Here is a 19,747-nt window from a genome sequence, read left to right as displayed (position 1 = left end):
GAAAGAAGAGTAGAAGGGGGACCATTCTAGGCGGAGGAGGGGCGAGGGTCCTTCAACGAGCGGCGGCGGAGGACCCGGGGCCGCTGCCCCTTTAAGGTTGCCAAGGCGACGGCTCTGGCCAGAGCGAGGCGCATTGACGTCAGCAGGCGGGCGCTGATTGGCTGCGGCGCGGCCGTTTCCGGTGGAGCCGCCGAGGAGCCGCTGTAGCCGAGTGGATCCGGGCCGGGAGAGGAACGCTAAGGTAGCTCCGCAGGCAGCCGCGTCGACCGCAGTCCGAGCCCGCCGCCGCCCGCCCGCAGGTGAGAGACCTCGGCGGGGGCCCCCGCGCGCCCAGCTTTGCCGCCAGCCGCCCGTTTGGAGGCGCCGGGCCGATCCAAGATGGCGTCGCGGGGAGCGACCTGCGGGGGACGGCCGCACCCCCTGCGTCTCCCGGCTCGGCGCCTCCAGAGGGCCTCCCGCGGGCCTAGCTCCCTGGCCCGGGTCTGCGCCCCCCAGATCCCCAGGGCTCGCTCCGGCCGCCCCGCCCCCGCGGCCTCCCCGCTCGCCCTCCCGCGTCTCCTGAAGGACGGTGGCGAGATGTCCCCGGAATCCGCCATCGCCCCCCGGCCTTTCCGGCTGCTCCGGGGACCCGGCGGTCCTCGTTTTCCTCCCTCCGACCTCTCCCGCGGGCGCTTCCCCTTCCTTCCCGGGATTGTCGCCCCGCCCCCGCGGTGGTCGTCGCCCGGCCGCTCCGTGGCTTTCTGTCTCCTCTCCCCTGCCCCCCTTTCCCGGTCCCCGCCCCTCAGGTCTCCCCTTGGCTTTCCGACCAGAGCGGGATGGGCCTCCTTTCCGCTCGTGGCGGTGACTGTGGCCTAAGTGGAGTGAAGGGCACTTCCGTGTCCTTGCCCCCGAAACGTGCGCGGTACCTGTGACCCGCCCCCCTTCCCCCGGCAGCTCAGGGCAGGTGCGACGCCGAGCGGCGTCACCGCCGGAGCGATGCCCGAGAGATGGGTCTTCTCGGTGCTCCGAGGATGACCCCCAGGAGGGGCTCCTGGCTGGTCTGAGCGTCTGCGGCCTGAATCAGCGAGTGTCTCAAGGTGTCTGACATAGCGCCTCGCATGTGATCCCTTTGAAACGGAATTGTGTCACAACCGACTTTCCGAAAGAAAGAATCTCAGTGTTTTCTTAGGAGGAGAGGCAATGCAGTGTACGTTTTGCAGCAGTTAAATAATTGGGGGCGGGGGGAGCTAAATTGTTAGGCTTTTACATCCAAGTACGAGGACGGATTTAATCCAGGTGTATTCGATTAAAAAATTAAGACCGTGACATACGGATATTCCGGGGTTCACACGGTGACCTGACCGCGCCAGTCCTGGGCAATTATGTTAATATGCTACCTTATTTCCAGTGTCCTCCCTTCGGTGTTTTAAATACATTATTGCAAACAACAAACCAGTCTCACCGCTTAGCCCCAGTTCTCTCATTTCTACCACAGACCTGATCTTTGAATGATTTCTCTGATCGGTTGAATACATGTGTTGATATTCCTGAGATGGATCTGAATGTTCTGAAGCATAAAAAGATCTGATTGATCATTGTTCTCGGTGGCTTTCAGTACAGTATTTTTTCAAATGCAGAAAATCCTACTGTAGTGGATTCTCAGTTTATGTGGTTGTCTGGACTGGAAAAGAGGCTGGTGTAAATCTATCTGAAAGTAACGTGTTTTTTGGTGTTTGTTTTGCTTTGTTTTTTGTTTGTATTAGAGTGCTTATTTCTGAAGTAGCAGCATGAGTCTTTTTCTGTGGCCTCTAATTTACGTGCTTGTCAGGGAGCTACAGACTTTCTCATGGTCTGTTAATTAGTTTACTCGTTATTGACCCTGACCTTGGAAGTTGTCAAAACAAGATGCCTAGTAGCATCACGGTAGCTCTTCGCTCTGCGGATTCTTTCTCCTTTGAAATTTACAGTGTCATCTCGGTGGTTTTGTGTGCATTATATTTGGAAAAGACCAACTAGTATTCAGTCGCAAAGTGGAGGAGACCTCACTTTTATCTTCTAATCTTAATTACTTAATAATTAGGAGTTGAAAGGAAAACAGTTTATGGCTCTTTTGTTAAATTACTAAGCTTTGAATTCCAGGGTAAGGTTAGCTGCCCATTCTTATATTTGTTTATTTTACTTCACATCGAGGTAGTTTGAACCTTCTAAAATTCACTAAATGCAGTTTTATCAATTGAGTCTTCATGTGAGTTTAAAACTTAATGTTTTAACATTTTCCTGTCCATATGAATAAAATATTTTTTTTTCCTCTCCAAGTCTTTTATCGTTTACTTGGTAAGGTGTTTTTTTGTTTGTTTATGTGGGTTTTTTTCTTTTTCCTATTAATGATTCGCCCTCTTACTAGTGGGTAAGTGTGTTATCATCTAGAGCTGGAATCTGGTAAAAAGAGTCTAGGATTAAAAGTTGCTTTTATAACTCATCTGGGGTTTCTTTTGTGTTTTAAAAAATGTTGATTGCGCTAGTAGTTGGCTAACCAGAGCCTTTGCTCCAGTGGTTTGCCCGGTGAGATTAGGACACTCCCCTGGGATCCGGGTTACTTATAGGGAATGTCAGATGTTCTTTCTTGTGCTTTCTTGCTTTCACTTAGAGCTGACTTGTGTGCCCTTGTAAGTCTCTGTCCTGTTTGCCATGTACACACTTCGCACGGCATCATGATTTCTTTTGTAGGAGGGGAACTGAATGAAATTCCCTTACGGGCCTGACTCCTCAGCACCCCGCCTCTGCCGGGGATAAGTGGCTCATACTTCCTCCTGAGAGCTGAGGTTCTTCTCAACTGTTGCTGCCTGCAGAGCCTAGATCCTGTGCAGCAGGACCTCAGTGAAACACTACTTTGAGAGAATGCTATTTCTGTACATACTTTACTCCCTAGCCCTCACCTCCCTGTTTTAAAAAAAATCTACTTAGAAAGAAATCCTTGTGAATCAGTTGCCTAGTGAATTCATTAGGTCAAAGGCCAAGCTGACATTTGCTCTTTGTAAACAGTTTTCACAGGCATCTGTGTGTTTTCCCCATAGCGAGCCATGGCGTCTGGCAGCACCGCCAGCGAGGAGGAGCGCAGCCTCCGGGAATGCGAGCTGTACGTGCAGAAGCACAACATCCAGGCCCTGCTCAAGGACTCCATCGTGCAGTTGTGCACCGCGCGGCCCGAGAGGCCCATGGCATTCCTCAGGGAATACTTCGAGAGGCTGGAGAAGGTAAAAATAAATGGGGCGGGGCATGAGATGACCCTGGCGATTGTTAAAGGGGATGCTGTAGAGTGTCGCTGATTTGTATCTTTTGGAAGAAAAGGAATTCTGGCCAAGTGATAATTTATAATCATCATCATCATCTAAAATAGAACTTCAGAAAAGAAATGTAGTTAACGCACTTGAAGTAATTTTTAACTTTGTAATCAGTAGAATTTATCAAAACCAATCTGTATGCTAAGTTTACTTGGCTAACAGGTTTTTGTTTTCCAAACATAGTTCCTTGCAAGTATTTTAATTAGTACATAAAACTGACTAAATGAAATAACTGACTAGATAACAGCTGATCAGAAGTAGTATGGCGCTGTATAGCAGAAACTAACACAACATTGTAAATCAGCTATATTCCAGTAAAATTTTTTTAAAAAGTAGTACAGCGGTGGTATGAAGTGAGAAATTCTCCAGTACTTGAAAGCATTTAATGCTTTTTTCTTCAGCAAAGCAAGTGAACTTATACGTTTTATCCCACCTTTTGAATCACTGTAATGAAACAGTTGAGTCTAGCTTGTGACTGATGTTTCAGAAACTCCGAATTAGTGAAGTGTGTTTTACTGTAGAATATGTCTCAGGTGAATCGACTCTAGAGCAGAGAGAGCAAGATTGGTGGTTGTCAAAATTTTACTTCACAGTGTTGGTCAGGATTTGTTTGCTCTTGAAAAAAAATTAGTGCAGTTTTTAGTCGACGTGGCTCATGCTCGTTCTCTTTGTCGGGGGACCTAAGCACGTGGTGTGTGCTTTTCTAAGCAAAATGATCATTTTTCATCAAGGTTCATGCTTCAGTTCACTTCCCTCAAAAAATGATGAATGAGAAAGTTTGGATGGTTAAATGTTTTGAGTAGTTTGTTTGATTTGCTTCTGAGATTCAGCGAGATAAATTTACAGGTTTTCTTAAGCATATTGAAGTTTTGATGTGGTTCATAATTGTGAACCAGCTGGGAGGCATTTTCTTAGGTATATCATTGTTAATTATCTAATTGTATTGCAGAACTGTTTGTAATATATCCCACTGGTTTGGACAGTTTCTTAACCAGCATAATTTACTAGTAAAAGAGTCTGTTTTACTAATGTTTAAAAAATGTTCGGGTGGCTCAGTGATCAGGAATTTTCTCCTGTTTTCTTGAAAAGCTGTTTGTTGAAATTGGTATCTAGTACCATGATTAGATTAATCAAAAAACAACAACAACAAGGGAGATGCAAGAGGGAAGAGACATGGGAACATATGTATATGTATAATGGATTCACTTTGTTGTAAAGCAGAAACTAACACACCATTGTAAAGCAATTATACTCCAATAAAAAGGTGTTAAAAAAAACCAAAACAACAACAAAAAACTAACCAGTCTTGATGAATGTAGCCTTGCTGTCTTGGAATTGTGGTAGAAAGTCTGGTTTTCTCTTATTTAAGCAGTTTCCTGATAGTGAAATACTGTAGCGCCAGGCTGCTGTGGGCCTTCCCTGTTTTGAAGTGAAGTGTGTTCCTGGAGACCTGATTCTGAAATTGGTCACTGTAAGGTGAGATCCCTCTTTTCTGGACATCAATCGAAGCCATCTGATGAGGTGATGAGGTCGGTGAGATGTGAAGTGTGTGTCTTTTTATAGGGAGTGTTGAGTGTGTGGCGCTCATTTCAGAGCCTGTACTCTCATAGCCCTGTTTAAGCACTGACCAAGGGGAAAACAAGAAATGATCATTAAAGTAGTTTCTTCGCACATGGGATTTTTAAATTGAATGTGTGTTGGCTTCTTTGCCTTTTAATAAAAGTCACAGCTCAACACTTTCCTATAATTCAAGGATCTTTGTTCACTTGCATACATTCCTTTAACCAGGGTTGAATGTAAATATCTGGACTTTCAAGTAACTAGGTTTTCAACTTTTCAACAGGTCATTGTTCTGTGCACTAGGTGTTAGGTTATATGTGTGAAAATACGGTCACACTCTTGTCACCTCTTTCCCTGTGTTAACCAGGCGTCATGTTTCTGGTACCCTCAACTGCTCAATAAGAAATGCACCAAAAAACTCCATTGAAAGCTTCTGCATTTTATTTCAGACTGTTACCTGTAATTTGAATCCTCTTTTCTTCATATATTTATTAGAACCTCCCTGTCTGATAGATCAGAGGACTTTTAATAGCTCCGACCATGGAGTGTCTTCTGTGTGCCAGGTACCGTGTGAGCACTTTACATACATACATACATACATACATACTCATTATTTCAGATGTGTGAGGTTGCTGATTATCACCGTTTTACAGAGGTAGCAGGTAAAACTAAGAGCAAACAAGTAACTTGGCTGTGGTCATACAGGGTAGTAGCTTTATGTTGTAGTACCATACGACCCCCAAATTTCAGTCATTTACTACAGAAGTCCTAATTTCTTGGTCATGTGCAGCTCTTGTGGGCTCAGCTGATCTTCTCTTCTTGGCTCCATGTGTCTTGTTCTGCAGCCGAGTGGAAGGAGCAGCCGTATATAAAGCATGCGCTGTTCTGAAGGCAGAGGGGGGTCAGATGCCGCAGGGGCCAGAGTCAGATCTTACAAGAGGACGTGGCGCGGCAAAACAAGCCGCATACCAAGCCCCAAGTCCGTGGGACGGGACGTTGACTTCACCTACAGGGAAGGATGGAATGGCAGGGGCAGGGTTGTTGAAAGCATATTAAGTAAGCGGTGGGCACAGTATCTGAGCTTAATACTCTAGGATGTATTGACAGTAAGTGGACTGGGAGGGGTTCTTTTGTCTGTTTTTGTTTTAATAAGTGAGAGAACTGAGGAGGGAGGAGACTGACTGAAGAATGAATGACAACAGCAAGAAAAAGGACATAAAAATGTATAATAGAAATCGGTGATCTCAGTGGTGGCTCTGAGTCATCAGGATTGGGTTCTGGCTGATGGCCATTGGAGCTGAAAACCCGTGGAACAGTCTTAAAATCAAAATGCTTTTGGTACTTCAAAATTGTCTCAAAAATTCAGTTAGATAGAAGACAGTTCCAAATGAGATACTATTTGTGAAACTCTCCATGAAATTTTTGTGAAATATCAGTGGCAGATTTTGGGGATAGAATTTGTGTTTTCATTTATACTCTTGAACTTTAGACTTTGGGGAGATTTGAGTATTAAAGTTCTCTGTTAATATGGAATGGGAAAACCTTACCTGTTTACTGGAATTACCAGAATGAAAATGAAGTGGGTTTTCTTTAAACATGTATTTAAAAAAAAAAACGGTTATATATTTGCACACGGTTCAAAATTCTGCAGGTACAAAAGGATATGACAATAAAAAGTCTTGTTCCCACTTCATTGTCTTCCTAGAGTGCAGCCTGCGTTCCAGGGATAATATATGGGCAGTTACAGATTCATGTCCAGCATGTTCTTATCCAGCATGTGCATGGTATTCCATTGTATGGATGTACTACAGTTTATTTAACCACCATGTTGACGACCATTTTGGTGGTTTCCAGTGTTTTACTATTAAAAGCAATGATATAATAAATAACTTTGTACACCTGTCATTTCACACACATGCATATTTTAGCATAAATTCCTGGCAGTAGACTTACTGGATTATTTGGTCAACAGGTAAGTGCATTTGTAACTAAATATGCAAATATATTAAGGTTGTTTTTGTTATAGGCTTTTCTTACTGTGTTTTTAATTGAAAATTAGAAAATCTAGAGAAGTGAGAAAAATAAAGCCAACTCCTCCCTCCAAAAAATAAAATAAAAATCAAACATGAGTCTGTAATAGAGATAAACACTATTAATGCCTTGATTGTTATCTTTCTAGACTTTTCTTGCTGCGTTTATATGTTCTTTTATTTGTCTTGGTGCCAAATGCAGAGCTGGGTACCATGCAGGAGAAAAAGTAGGCAGCTCCTTAGTTTCTTTTTTATCAAAAAATTTTCAGAAATAGTAAATGCTGAGTTCATTTAGAATTTGAAAGACGGCTTAGAAAAATAATGGAGAGTGAGTCAGATGAATGAGAATGTAAATAGCTCACCATTCTTGGCATTTTTCATTCTGATTTTACGTCAGGCATAACTCATTCTTTTTTTTTTTTTGGTGTACGCGGGCCTCTTATTGTTGTGGCCTCTCCCGTTGCGGAGCACAGGCTCCGGACGCGCAGGCTCAGTGGCCATGGTTCAAGGCCCAGCCTCTCAGCAGCATGTAGGATCTTCCCGGACCGGGGCACGAACCCGCGTCCCCTGCATCGGCAGGTGGACTCTCAACCACTGCGCCACCAGGGAAGCCCATAACTCATTCTTTACTGAAGACCTGAGAGGAATTTCTTTTTAAGGTCCTAGATCTGAAAAATAAGAACGTTAAGTAGTTGATACCAGTTTTAAACGGATTGTTTTAATAAGTTTTTAAAAGCGGGTAAACTTTTTTATGTTTTAACTTCAAGTGTCAACCCTGACCGTAAAGAATGCTTCCTGCTCTGTTAGGAGAAGTATTGTTACATCCGATCTTAGTTAAATTCTAGGTTGCCATCACATTTCATTATTTTTTTATACCTGAGACTCCAGCTAGCATATGAGCTCCACAGGCTCAGGACTCTCTCCTATTGGTGTGTTTTGTTTTTTAAAAAAAATAAATTTATTTATTTATTTATTTATTTATGGCTGCGTTGTTATTTATGGGTCTTCGTTGCTGTGCGCGGGCTTCTCATTGTGGTGGCTTCTGTTGTTGCGGAGCACGGGCTCTAGGCGCGCGGGCTTCAGTAGCTGTGGCTCGAAGGCTCTAGGGCACAGGCTCAGTAGTTGTGGTGCACGGGCATAGTTGCTCCGCGGCATATGGGATCTTCCCGGACCAGGGCTCGAACCCGTGTTTCCTGCATTGGCAGGCAGATTCTTAACCACTGCACCACCAGGGAAGCCCTCCTATTGGTTTTTATATTCCCCTTGCCTAGTATAGACTTGGCGTGGCAGATCCAGAGAATACATATTGAATTAATGGAGTAACACAGTAATCTAGACATTCTTCTATCACTTTGCTATGCCTGAGTGATTATTCCTAGATGGCATTCTTGGGCGGGGCAGGGATCTCACACTAATTTCCCAGCCTTTTGGTTTGCAGTTCATTACTGTTGAGTGCATTACAAATCATTGTTGGTATATTATCAAGAGTGTATAATTTTTTATTTGCATGTTACGTGCCCTGTACCAGTGGCTTTTGTTCATTAATAAATATAGTATATGTTACCCTCTGAGAAACAGTAAAGTCTTTCCAGAGTATTTCTTTTCAAGCTTGACTCTCCATTCCCCCCCCCCCATTTGTAATTGACCTTTGCCCCTTAACTTTCACCTTGGTAATAGAGGGAGAGATTTGAAGTGACTGAGAGGACCGTCATTGGAGTATGAGAATACCAGCTGAAGAATGTACCGTGCTGAAGGGTCTCATTTTATAAACTTATAATCTTTTTCAGGAGGAGGCAAAACAGATCCAGAATCTGCAGAAAGCTAGCTCTCGTGCAGACTCGAGGGAGGATGAAATCTCTCCTCCTCCACCCAACCCAGTGGTAAAGGGCCGGAGGCGACGAGGTGCCATCAGTGCCGAGGTCTACACGGAGGAAGATGCTGCATCCTACGTTAGGAAGGTAGTTTTGGTATCTGAACACTGAGGAGATGGTTTTGAGACCCCCGTGGTGGTCATCCAGTCTCCTTTGATGAATGCGTGCACTATTTTGAGTAGTAAAACACAAACAGGACGGGTCGTACTCCATCCTGTACGGTTGCTGGGTGCTTGGGGAGCAGGTTTCTGTAACAGCTGCCGCCAGAGGAAATAACTAACAGTAATTACAAACCAGTGCACACGCCAGTTTGGGGGTTTTCTTTTGCATGTTGTTGTTTTGCAGCAGAAGAGCAGGCAGTACTCCTTTTTCTCTTGAATCATGGGGTCAGTTTCTTGACATCCTGTAATTCACGTTGTGGCTTTCAACCTTTTACCCCACAAGCATCATTTGTCTCAGTTGGCTCTTAGAGCCAGTCTGCCATTTCGAGTTATGCTGTTAGCCTGAAGGGGGAAGAGAATTGTGCTCGCAAGAGGTTGGGAGACTAACAGTACGTGATCACAGTTTAGAAAATGACCACTTGTCATGAAATGCTTAGTTTTGCCTCACTAATCACCTTGGGCAAGGTGATTTCGGTTTGTTCCTTTAGTTGTTGACTAGGAACCAAATACTAGCCTTTAAATACAGGCCCAGATGTCGGCAAAGGGGATTATTGAGTCAATATTTGTTGAGTGCTTTGTGCATCAAAGACAGTGTGAGAGTGTGGTGTTGAAAATATTTAACTCAAAGCAGCCTTGTTTAGATACCGTAACGTAGCTTGACATTTCATTGTAATTTAGGTTGCAAACATGAAGTGGTCTTGGTTTATGGAATTGTCATGTTGACTTTCTGTTCTTTCTTAGGTTATACCAAAAGATTATAAGACAATGGCTGCTTTAGCCAAAGCCATCGAAAAGAATGTACTGTTTTCACATCTTGACGATAATGAGAGAAGGTAGGTACAGGTACTTTGTTATACTATTTTCCCAGTACAGTTGGTGTCCCAAACTAGTCTCATCACTGTTGCAAGTTTTAAGGCTCTTAGTAATTGTTCACCTGATAACAATCCAGGCTGAAAATCTGGGAGCTTTAACTCTAAGGTTAATGTTTGAAATCCACAGAAGCAGCACATGAAATGTAACACGAGGCCTTCTCTCCCTTGCAGTGATATTTTTGATGCCATGTTTCCGGTTTCCTTTATTGCTGGAGAGACTGTTATTCAGCAAGGTAAGGGTTGCTGCTTTTATGGCACGCACTATTATTATTGAAGTTTGTTTTCCTCTTTAAGCCTACCATTTTCCTTCTGTTATACTACCGGATTTTCTTATTTCTTTTAATTAAAATCTTCTGAGCTGAAAGGCACACTTTGCCTAAGGGACTAATATTTCCCTGACATCTGATATAGTCTTGTTTATGGTAACTGTTAAAGGGAATTTATGCATTTTTACTTTATGCATTTTTACTTTGTATGGAATTCCAGAACCACACATATTTCATATATCCTTTATATTGATTATAAACCACTTACAAAGTAAAACAAAGTAGAAAATAAGCAAAACACTTATATTCTTCATCATCTAGCCCATCTCTTTATAAGGTTCTATGCCTTCTACTGATTCTTACCTTTTTTGACCACATATAGTAACATGGATCTCATCTTTTAGTGTCCTTTCTTTTTTCCTTTCTTATTTACTCTCGATATTTTCATGGGTCTTCATAATCCATATATTTTCTTGTTTAGTGACAGTCTGATATTTGTTGCTTACTATTTGAGTTGTTTCTTGTTTTGTTGTTGTTATAGATGATGTAGCGTTTAATGTGTTTGTACAGAGAAGTGGCTTTTTTTTTTTTTTTTTTTTTAACCGGAGGTATTCTTCGCCACGAGATGACTAAAAACTCGATCAGTTTTATGACTTAAAATAAATTGCTGGACTTTTTTTCTTGAAAGGTTCTGTTAATTTGTAATATACTCTTCTCTCACAGCACCTCTCTACCATAAGTTCATTATTTTATATTAATTTGGTTTGATTTGTGCTTCTTTAATTAATATGCTTCTAACTTTTTTTACTCTCCTCGCTTTTAGGTGATGAAGGGGATAACTTCTATGTGATTGATCAAGGAGAGACGGATGTAAGATTTAATAATTGCAAAAATATGTTGATAATCTTAAAAGTCAACTTGCTGATATTTATTGCTTCTAAGAGTTTCTGAAGGGCTGTTACATCCTTGTATGTTCGATTCCTTTTGCCAAATATTTTACTGACACAGATACTTTCTAAAGGTAATTTCTTTAGCTAGACCTACAGTTCAGAACTTTTTCTAGATTAGTGGTTAAGGCGTGTGTGTATGCTGTGGAATAAGACAGGAGTCAGAGTCTAGACTGGTCGTGAGCTGGGAGACTTGGTGCAGCTTTCTTGGTTCTGGAAGTCTTGTTGCTCCCATAAGATTATTAGAAAACTCAGTACCTCCTGCAGGTAAAGTGCTTGCTTAGCACAGTGCCTGGCACTGTGCTCCGTAAATGCATATACGGCGAATGTTGATGCTTAGTTCACTTTTTTTGCCCTGGTTGTCCTTAGAGAGGACCTTTTTCTTATCAGATAATTAAACTAGGTAAATTACAGATACTCTGAACTTACTTATTAACTCATTGTCAGAAGTCAGCTGTTTTGCTCCGTTGTGTACCGAAAATGTAACACATCTTATTTTTTAAAACAAAGTTCAGGATTCTGACCTCTTAAAAAGGTTTGCAGGGTTTTTTTTTTTTTTTTTTTTTTTCTCTGTGGTACGAGGGCCTCTCACTGTTGTGGCCTCTCCCGTTGCGGAGCACAGGCTCCGGACACGCAGGCTCAGCAGCCATGGCTCACGGGCCCAGCTGCTCCGCGGCACGTGGGATCTTCCCGGACCGGGGCACGAACCCGCGTCCCCTGCATCGGCAGGCTGACTCTCAACCACTGCGCCACCAGGGAAGCCCGGTTTGCAGGTTTTTAATACTTAATGTATCTGTCTATGTAGAAAAAAACAATGCTTTTGTATTTTAGGTCTATGTCAACAATGAGTGGGCAACCAGTGTTGGGGAAGGAGGGAGCTTTGGGGAACTTGCTTTGATTTATGGAACACCTAGAGCAGCCACTGTCAAGGCAAAGACAAATGTGAAATTGTGGGGTATCGACCGAGACAGCTATAGAAGAATCCTTATGGTAAGATACATGGGTTTGGGAGTGTGGCTTACAATCCAGGCTGTGTAACTAATGTTTAAATAGTATCACCACATTAAAATGAGGATATTTTTTACTTTTAACGATTGAATGCTTGTATTAAGCCCAACTTAGCATTATTCATTATACTGTTTGAGACAGTGATCTTTTAGAACAAAACTTTGGCCAGAAGTAACATGGGGAACAAATGTGGTGTATACGCAGTGGTCAGCTTACGTTTGGGAATCTCTGCATTTGTCAGTCAGTGCATCTTCCCTTAGCTGATCTTTACACATTACAGTTGGCCTGAGAGGTGCTGCTTTCGAGTGCATGACGTTATTGAAGGCCACTCAGAAGCCATCAGCTTCTCTAAATGGAAAGACGGTTATTAGCAGTGATGCAGGTTTCATGTCCCCTCTCACTGTAAAGGAATAAACGAAGTAATAAAACCATTGGAACGTTCTGCTGATGTAATTAGACTCTATGAGAACTTTCTGACAAATGTATGGAGTAGCTTGGGTGTCTAAGTCCCAGTAAATGGCATTAGTCATCTTAAATGGCTTTGTTAAATTTGTGTATTACATGTCTGGCCATTTGACAGTACGCGGTTGGACATACTTAGAAAATTTTCTGTGCTGGGGATTGGAGATATGTATGTCTATTGTGTACATACTTATGTATATATAATAGATACATATTATATAATAAATATTAAATAATATAAATACATATTATACATATATATTTATAAGTATATAAATTGCCAAGGCAATTTACTGTGTAAGGGATGTTTATTATAGAGGAACTGTATGTTTCCCCCTTTCTGTCCCCCAGATATATTTAGCAAACCTTGCAGATAAGACATTTTGGTTTAGTTTGGGGTAATGGCACTTTTTTTTTGTTAGGATGGGATGTTGTTTATATGGTAGCAGTTGTATTTCCTTCCTTCTGTGGAAGATCAGCGTTGTGGAAAAGGACCCTGGGCTGGAAATATATTCAACTGTAGTCACATGTATTACTTGGGTTTTTGTTTTGTTTTTTTTTGGAGAACTGATTGTTTGCTTTTTTGACATTTCACTAATTCATGAATTCTTTGGGCATATACCTGGTGTTTCCTTTAGGAGCAAGTTACTAAGAGCTTTTGATTGAACTGAACAGAGGGCTTACCGTCTTCAACAGGAGGAAAACAATCATGTATCAAGCAGCAGCAGCAAGCTTTGACTTCTCTGTTGTTGTTGTTCATTTACTTGAAACGGTATTTCTTACTCCACAGCATTATGTGAATTACACTTTCTTTTTTCATTTACAGGGAAGCACGCTGAGAAAACGCAAGATGTATGAGGAGTTTCTTAGTAAAGTGTCTATTTTAGGTAAGTTTTGGAAGATTGCATGGAGAATTGTTAAATTGAAGTGTTAGTAATGCTTAAGGAAACTGATTGTATTTCATAAAGATTACTCCAGTTATCAACTCTTTTTCTTTTTTTAATGGTAACAAAAACCACATGGAATGCAGAGTTGAAGTTTGACTAAGAAGTAATTTTAAAGTGTGTTTAATTTGCTAGTATATGACAGACCTCTAAATTAGAAATAAGTGTTACTTATTCCTCCTGGAGAGACAGAAAGACTGGAAGTGTTCTCCTGAGTGTGGACTTTCACAGTTATTCCCCCGGGACTTGTTTCTCTGTTGCTCCATCAGTGAGTTTATTGGTTCAGGAAAGTGAGTATTTCCAAGAATGCATTTCCTCTGTAGAAAGAATAGGTGTCATTTGCTTGCTTTGTCTGAAAAAATGCTACAAGTGTGGGGAAATTTAGAGTAAAGTAGGGTAATTGGAGGCATTTCTATATATTTTGTTATGTGGACTTAGAGACATTATTACAAGCTGTTCTTCATTGGGAGGGGAAATAGTGATTTTTATAAGGTAATATAGTCTTGAGTCGTTGCTTTGTTATAGTGAATTGACTTTTTTGCCCTTATTTGTCCGTTCTCTGAAATGGTTACATTTGTTTAGTGTCTTGGGTGTTAGTTTGGCCTTTGGGAACAAAAGTTATTTTCTAGTTACTCTTGTTGGTTTTGTAAATAAATTCTACTGAGGATTTAAATTGATAAATTATTTCTCTGAATGTCTGGAACTAGTACTTTTTCTTTTTTTTTTTTTTTTTTTTGCGGTACGCGGGCCTCTCACTGCCGTGGCCTCTCCTGTTGCGGGGCACAGGCTCCGGACGCGCAGGCCCAGCGGCCATGGCTCACGGGCCCAGCCGCTCCGCGGCACGTGGGATCCTCCCAGACCGGGGCACGAACCCACGTCCCCTGCATCGGCAGGCGGACTCTCAACCACTGTGCCACCAGGGGAGCCCTGGAACTAGTACTTTTGGGTCCTGTAATTGTAGGTTCGATTTGCATTGATGGCAATCTTTAGGAATACTTAATGATTACATTTTTCTTATCCCTGTACCATCGGATGCAGTTGGGATAGGTTAACCTGGCCACTGGGCTATTGAAAGAAAGCTGTAGGGTCATCTGTAAGTAACAGGAGGATCTTGGTGAGACGAGAGGTAGTTGAAGACAGGTGCCATGTTGGATTAGAGTCACTACTAGAGTATTTTGGTTGACTTCTTTATACCTTTTGTGTTGAGATTTTTAGCCATACCAAATAATGCAGAGAAATTCTTTTGATTCCTGCCTTCTAGAATCTCTGGACAAGTGGGAACGTCTCACGGTAGCTGATGCGTTGGAACCAGTGCAGTTTGAAGACGGGCAGAAGATTGTGGTGCAGGGGGAGCCGGGAGATGAGTTCTTCATTATTTTAGAGGTAAAGACGGGGCAGCACCGGGCGGGGAATAAGGGGGACACCAGTTCTCGTTTACAGCTACCGTTCTTAAGATAAACAGTTTTATTTAAAAGTTATCGTTCCCGGGCTTCCCTGGCAGCACAGCGGTTGAGAGTCCGCCTGCCGATTCAGGGGACGTGAGTTCGTGCCCCGGTCCGGGAAGATCCCACGTGCCGCAGAGCGGCTGGGCCCGTGAGCTGTGGCCGCTGCGCCTGCGCTCCGCAACGGGAAGAGGCCATAACAGTGAGACGCCTGCGTACAGCAAAAAAAAAAAAAAAAAAAAAAAATTATTGTTCCCTTTGAAGTGTCGTTGTTCGGTTTTCGGCCAGGCCACCACATTTTAAATGAGGGCTTTGCATGAAGTAATAGCCGAATTCTGACCTACTCGAATTAATTCTCCTCACAGAAGCCAAACAGAACTCAGCCATTTAGCACACAGGCTGTGATGTACTGCACCGTTCTTGTTAAAATTATGCATTTGGGCTAGTTTGGCAAACAAGGATCAAAGGCAGGTATTTAAATTCTAAATGTTAACCATGTTTTATATCGTCACAATCTATGGAAATGTATAGCAGATACTCGTGCCAGCCAAGGAGATCCACAGAGCAGATTCGCTGTGAATGTGGCTCAGTAGATGCTAATCGGTGTTGTTTAAACCAGGGGTCGAGGAACTCTTTCTGTAAAGGGCCAGACAGTAAGTAATTTAGGCATTTATGAGCCATAGTGTTTCTGTTGCAGACTCAACTCTTGTCATAGTGGGAAAGCAGCCATGGACAGTATCTAAATGAATTGGTGTATTGTTCCTATAAAATTTTATTTATAAAAGCAGTGAGCTTTTGGATTTGGCCCTCCTTTTACAGTTTGCTAACCTGAGTCTGAACTCTCGAAGTACCTCTGTGTGATGAGAAGTACCTCTTAGGAACTGCTGGGGTAAATAAGGATCAAGCCTGTAGCGACTCTTTTCAATTACCTTTTATCACATGAACACAGAGGAATTGAAATAACTGCTGAATCCTTTTTTTTTTTTTTTTTTTTTTTGTAGAGTAGCTAAAATCGCATAGGATATTTAAAATGCCACCCAGGATTTGAAGGTATTAATGTGTGTTTTGCTTTTTGGTGATTTTGTTATAGGGTTCAGCTGCTGTGCTACAGCGTCGTTCAGAAAATGAAGAATTTGTTGAAGTGGGAAGATTGGGGCCTTCGGATTATTTTGGTATGTGGATCTCCTCATGATAAACACGTAGTTTCTGTAAGTCACTTCTCAGTGAGCTAGCATGGTCTTTCATAACGTTGTCTTTTCTTCTCCTGAATTTTAGTTTTTCGGCTCTCAGAGAAGTAGTGTGAGATTTTGACCTTGACTCAGTTAATAATTAAGTTATTGATTGTCTCATATCTGTCAGTTGGTTTTTTCCTGAGGTGCAGATGTAGTGTGGCCTGTGCTGAGTTACTAGGAGGAAAAATGAGGGTTTTCTTTTTCCTGGAGGGCGCCCCTTAGAAGACGTTTCTGAGGGAGCTAGCCTACGCTCAGGCCTTTCCCCTCCTCCAGGCGAAATCGCGCTGCTGATGAATCGTCCTCGCGCTGCCACCGTGGTTGCCCGTGGGCCGCTGAAGTGCGTCAAGCTGGACCGCCCGAGGTTTGAACGTGTTCTTGGCCCGTGCTCGGACATCCTCAAACGGAACATCCAGCAGTACAACAGTTTTGTGTCCTTGTCCGTCTGAAACCCGCTTCCCGTGCCTCCCTTCCACCTCTCCCTGTCCAGGCTTCCCCACGCAGACTGCTCTCTGGCCCCTCTTTGCAGTGCCACGTGGCCACTGGCATCGCAGCTTCTTGTCGGTTTCTCTTAAAAGTTGCTCTTATTGCACCGTTTTTATTTTGGAGCATTAACTGAGTGCTCATACACAGTTAAATAAATAGAAAGAGTTCTGTGGAGACTTGGCTGTTCCTGCTTCTCTCTGTGCAGTGTTAGTGTTCACCCTGGGCCGCGCGTGCCATGCTTTCTGGTGAGGGCAGACCCTGCGCCACATGAGTTCCCATAGAGTCACGATGTAACCGTGCAAGATTGCCTTTCAAGTGACAGAAGTTTCCTGTTATCATAAGCAGATTCTAGACTGTGGCCATATATGCTATGTTTCTTTATAGAATAAACGATTTCTCATTAAGCTCTGAGGATTAGGAAAAACATAAAGAAAAATCTTAGTATAGTAGAAAGACATCTTCCTGTATTTAAACTAGTTTAAGGGGTGGAAAAATGCCCATTTTTGCTAATTATCACGTGGAAATGATCAGTTCTTTTTTTTTTCTTTTTAACAAGAATTTTTATTTGTCAGGCGACTTTGCCTGGTTTTGTTTATATCTTGTTCTTAATGTTTCCTCTCCAATTCTAAAATATGTTGAGGTGTGGCTCTCTATATCTACCTGCCTTTTGAGGTTCACACCAAATCATAAGCTGCAAATATTGGGTAATGATTTAACTACATCTGCCTCAGCTCACAAATTCTGATTTTACACCGTCATTTATCCAGCTAGTGCCAAATGTTGATCACCAGATGCTGAATTGAGAATAAGAATTTGAGGTCTGCACTCTTGGTTGTTAACTTAGAGTTTTGGGTTAATGTATATCCTTCAGTTGAGTCCAGGATAATAATCTCTTATGCTCTTTAAGCACTGATTCCAGGAGATTGGATTTACTGGGAATAGACAGACTAAATGTCGTAACTGAAAAATGGAGGAGGTGGGATTGCTAAAGGGAGAAATGGCAGTTGGACAAAGTTCAGTGTTGGGAGCTTTGCCCCACTAAATTCACTGGGGCAGGAGATTTGGGAAGAAGTTTTTTACTTTGCTTTAACCTTTCCCTCCCCTTTTTACATCAACTAGAATTTTTGGGGGGCTGGGGTAGGATGTGTCTGTGTTTCAAATTGGTCTAAAAGGCCATCCTATTGAAAAGTTCTGCTTTCCTATCTACCACCTTATTTCTCTGGCAAACTTTTTTGTGTAAACGTGTGTTTTGAGTCTTAACTGTATTTCAGTATTTTTCAGCCTTATCAAGGTTATGTGTTGTTACGTTATTCCATGTGCACCAATGATACACAACTGTTTACTTTTATTATTGTTATTTTTTGAAACAGAATTTCACCGTTCTATAATGTAGGCGCTTTTATTTGCATTGTGATTTATATAGTATATAGGGTTATATTAGGGGTGACTGCAAGCGTTTTTTTCCATCTGTGTGCATCTGGCTCTGATTTTTAATCCCCTCTCCTTCCCCTTTCCCAGGTAATTTAAATTGGTCATGGTAAATTTTTTTCATAGATTAGAACAGCTTTTGGGTTGTTACTAAGTTTGGAGTATAAATCTGGGAAAGAGATTTTATTTACATTTTAGTGTGGGATAGAAAGCCACCTTATTTCAAATTTTTTATTTTTCAAAATAATCTTTACTAAATGAGGATTTTCTGGTCTGTATTTTGTGTTTAGCTTTTTATATTTAAAAGATTAAAAATAAAAATTATGTTATTAGCTTAAAGCTTGATTTGATCTTTGTTTAAATGCCAAAACTGTACTTAACTAAATTATTTAGAATGCCATAAATTTGCAGAGTTCATATATGTATATAATCATGCTCATGTATATTTAGATTCATAACAATGATTTCTAAATGAGTTTTGTTCTTAAGTCATTTGGCTTTGCTGTTTACTCCCTTTTGTAGTTTTTAATCTAAGAAAATTAAGTCTGAATTTAAAAATGATCACATTTAAAGCCTTATCTTTGTGCAGTCTATGTGAGAAATCACGATTGGCATCATTTGTCTCAGTGGATATCAGGGCTTTAGACGCCCTTATTTCTGGGCTTGGTAAGTGGGTTTATGAACTCCACTGCTCTATAAAGCATAAATGGCCAAAGGACCGTTTTGTATTGTTTCCTGGTCACTAGTGTGATTATATTGTGTGTGCTAATATACCCTCTTCTTTTTGTTATAGATTGTCTTAATGGTAGGTCAAGTAATAAAAAAGATTAAATAATTTAATTCTCTAACGAATCAGTTTTTCTTCCCTTTCTCCTTTGCTTCTCAGCTGCTAATCCGGTGGGCACGAATGAAACTCGAGAGTGAATTAGGGGATCAGTGTTTTGAAAGAGTAATATGTTTGTTTTCGGTGTTTTCCGATTCAGTTTGTCAAAGAATGAATCTAAAAACCTTTCTTTAAGGGTAATTGAGATGTAGCAGAACTGTACTGAGCAATGGGAGGAAAACATTAAATCAGAGGTCAGAGATTTCCTTTTTATTGAGGGTAGACTGGTTCTCTGGCTTTGGAACTTCCCCAGACTTAATGGGGGATGTCATTTCTAGGTCAGCATACTCTTTGGTTTAAATTTAATATGAGAAATTCATATATTTAGGTATGTTTCTATATTTTGCATACATATAAAGTCGTTTCTAACATTTATTTCTCAGATTTCTGAGGCGGAGGCGATTAAATTGAATTCATTAGCATATTGGAATTAATTTCTTTATGTCTGGTGAAGTTGGAGATAATGTTGTATTGCCTAGAACATTGCTTAAGTTGTGCTGCTTTGTAACACATGCACTTTGTCCAGATTCAGTAATCCCCTCCCTCAACGTGCTGGAGTTGGAACCTCCCGTTGCGGAGCACAGGCTCACGTGCCCAGCCTCTCCGCGGCATGTGGGCTCCTCCCAGACCGGGGCACAAACCTGTGTCCCCTGCATCGGCAGGCGGACTCCCAACCACTGCACCACCAGGGAAGCCCCTGGAGTTGGAACCTTTTGAGTCCCAGCAGAATATAATTGAAGAAAATTTTCCTGGGTTGACTGTACTGGTTGTAGTTTAATTTTCCCTCTAAAACACTGGCTTACATGAAATCCCTTTTTGTATTTTAATGACTTAAATA

General features: G+C 41.7%; 1 protein-coding gene across 1 annotated transcript; it reads left to right on the top strand.

Annotated features, from left to right (window-relative positions):
- The first annotated feature begins 163 nt into the window (after nucleotides 1-163).
- Nucleotides 164-18,866, top strand: PRKAR1A (protein kinase cAMP-dependent type I regulatory subunit alpha). Its single transcript, XM_059048548.2, has 11 exons — nucleotides 164-299; nucleotides 3,054-3,233; nucleotides 8,698-8,868; nucleotides 9,684-9,775; nucleotides 9,986-10,047; nucleotides 10,904-10,950; nucleotides 11,859-12,017; nucleotides 13,324-13,384; nucleotides 14,703-14,824; nucleotides 15,974-16,055; nucleotides 16,389-18,866. The coding sequence occupies exons 2-11, from the start codon at nucleotides 3,060-3,062 to the stop codon at nucleotides 16,559-16,561; spliced, it is 1,143 nt and encodes a 380-aa protein (XP_058904531.1). The 5' UTR covers nucleotides 164-299; nucleotides 3,054-3,059; the 3' UTR covers nucleotides 16,562-18,866.
- The last annotated feature ends 881 nt before the right edge of the window (nucleotides 18,867-19,747 follow it).

Source organism: Kogia breviceps, chromosome 19 (genome assembly GCF_026419965.1).
Source record: "Kogia breviceps isolate mKogBre1 chromosome 19, mKogBre1 haplotype 1, whole genome shotgun sequence".
Classification (NCBI taxonomy): Eukaryota; Metazoa; Chordata; class Mammalia; order Artiodactyla; family Physeteridae; genus Kogia; species Kogia breviceps.
This window is presented reverse-complemented; position numbering and strand designations above follow the sequence as displayed.

Bases quoted from the DNA above. Each gene is read 5' to 3' on its own strand.
- PRKAR1A (XM_059048548.2), top strand. From the start codon at position 3,060: ATGGCGTCTGGCAGCACCGCCAGCGAGGAGGAGCGCAGCCTCCGGGAA. The intron at 3,234-8,697 runs GTAAAAATAAAT...AATCTTTTTCAG, and splicing joins ACTTCGAGAGGCTGGAGAAG to GAGGAGGCAAAACAGATCCA. The intron at 12,018-13,323 runs GTAAGATACATG...TTTCATTTACAG, and splicing joins GCTATAGAAGAATCCTTATG to GGAAGCACGCTGAGAAAACG.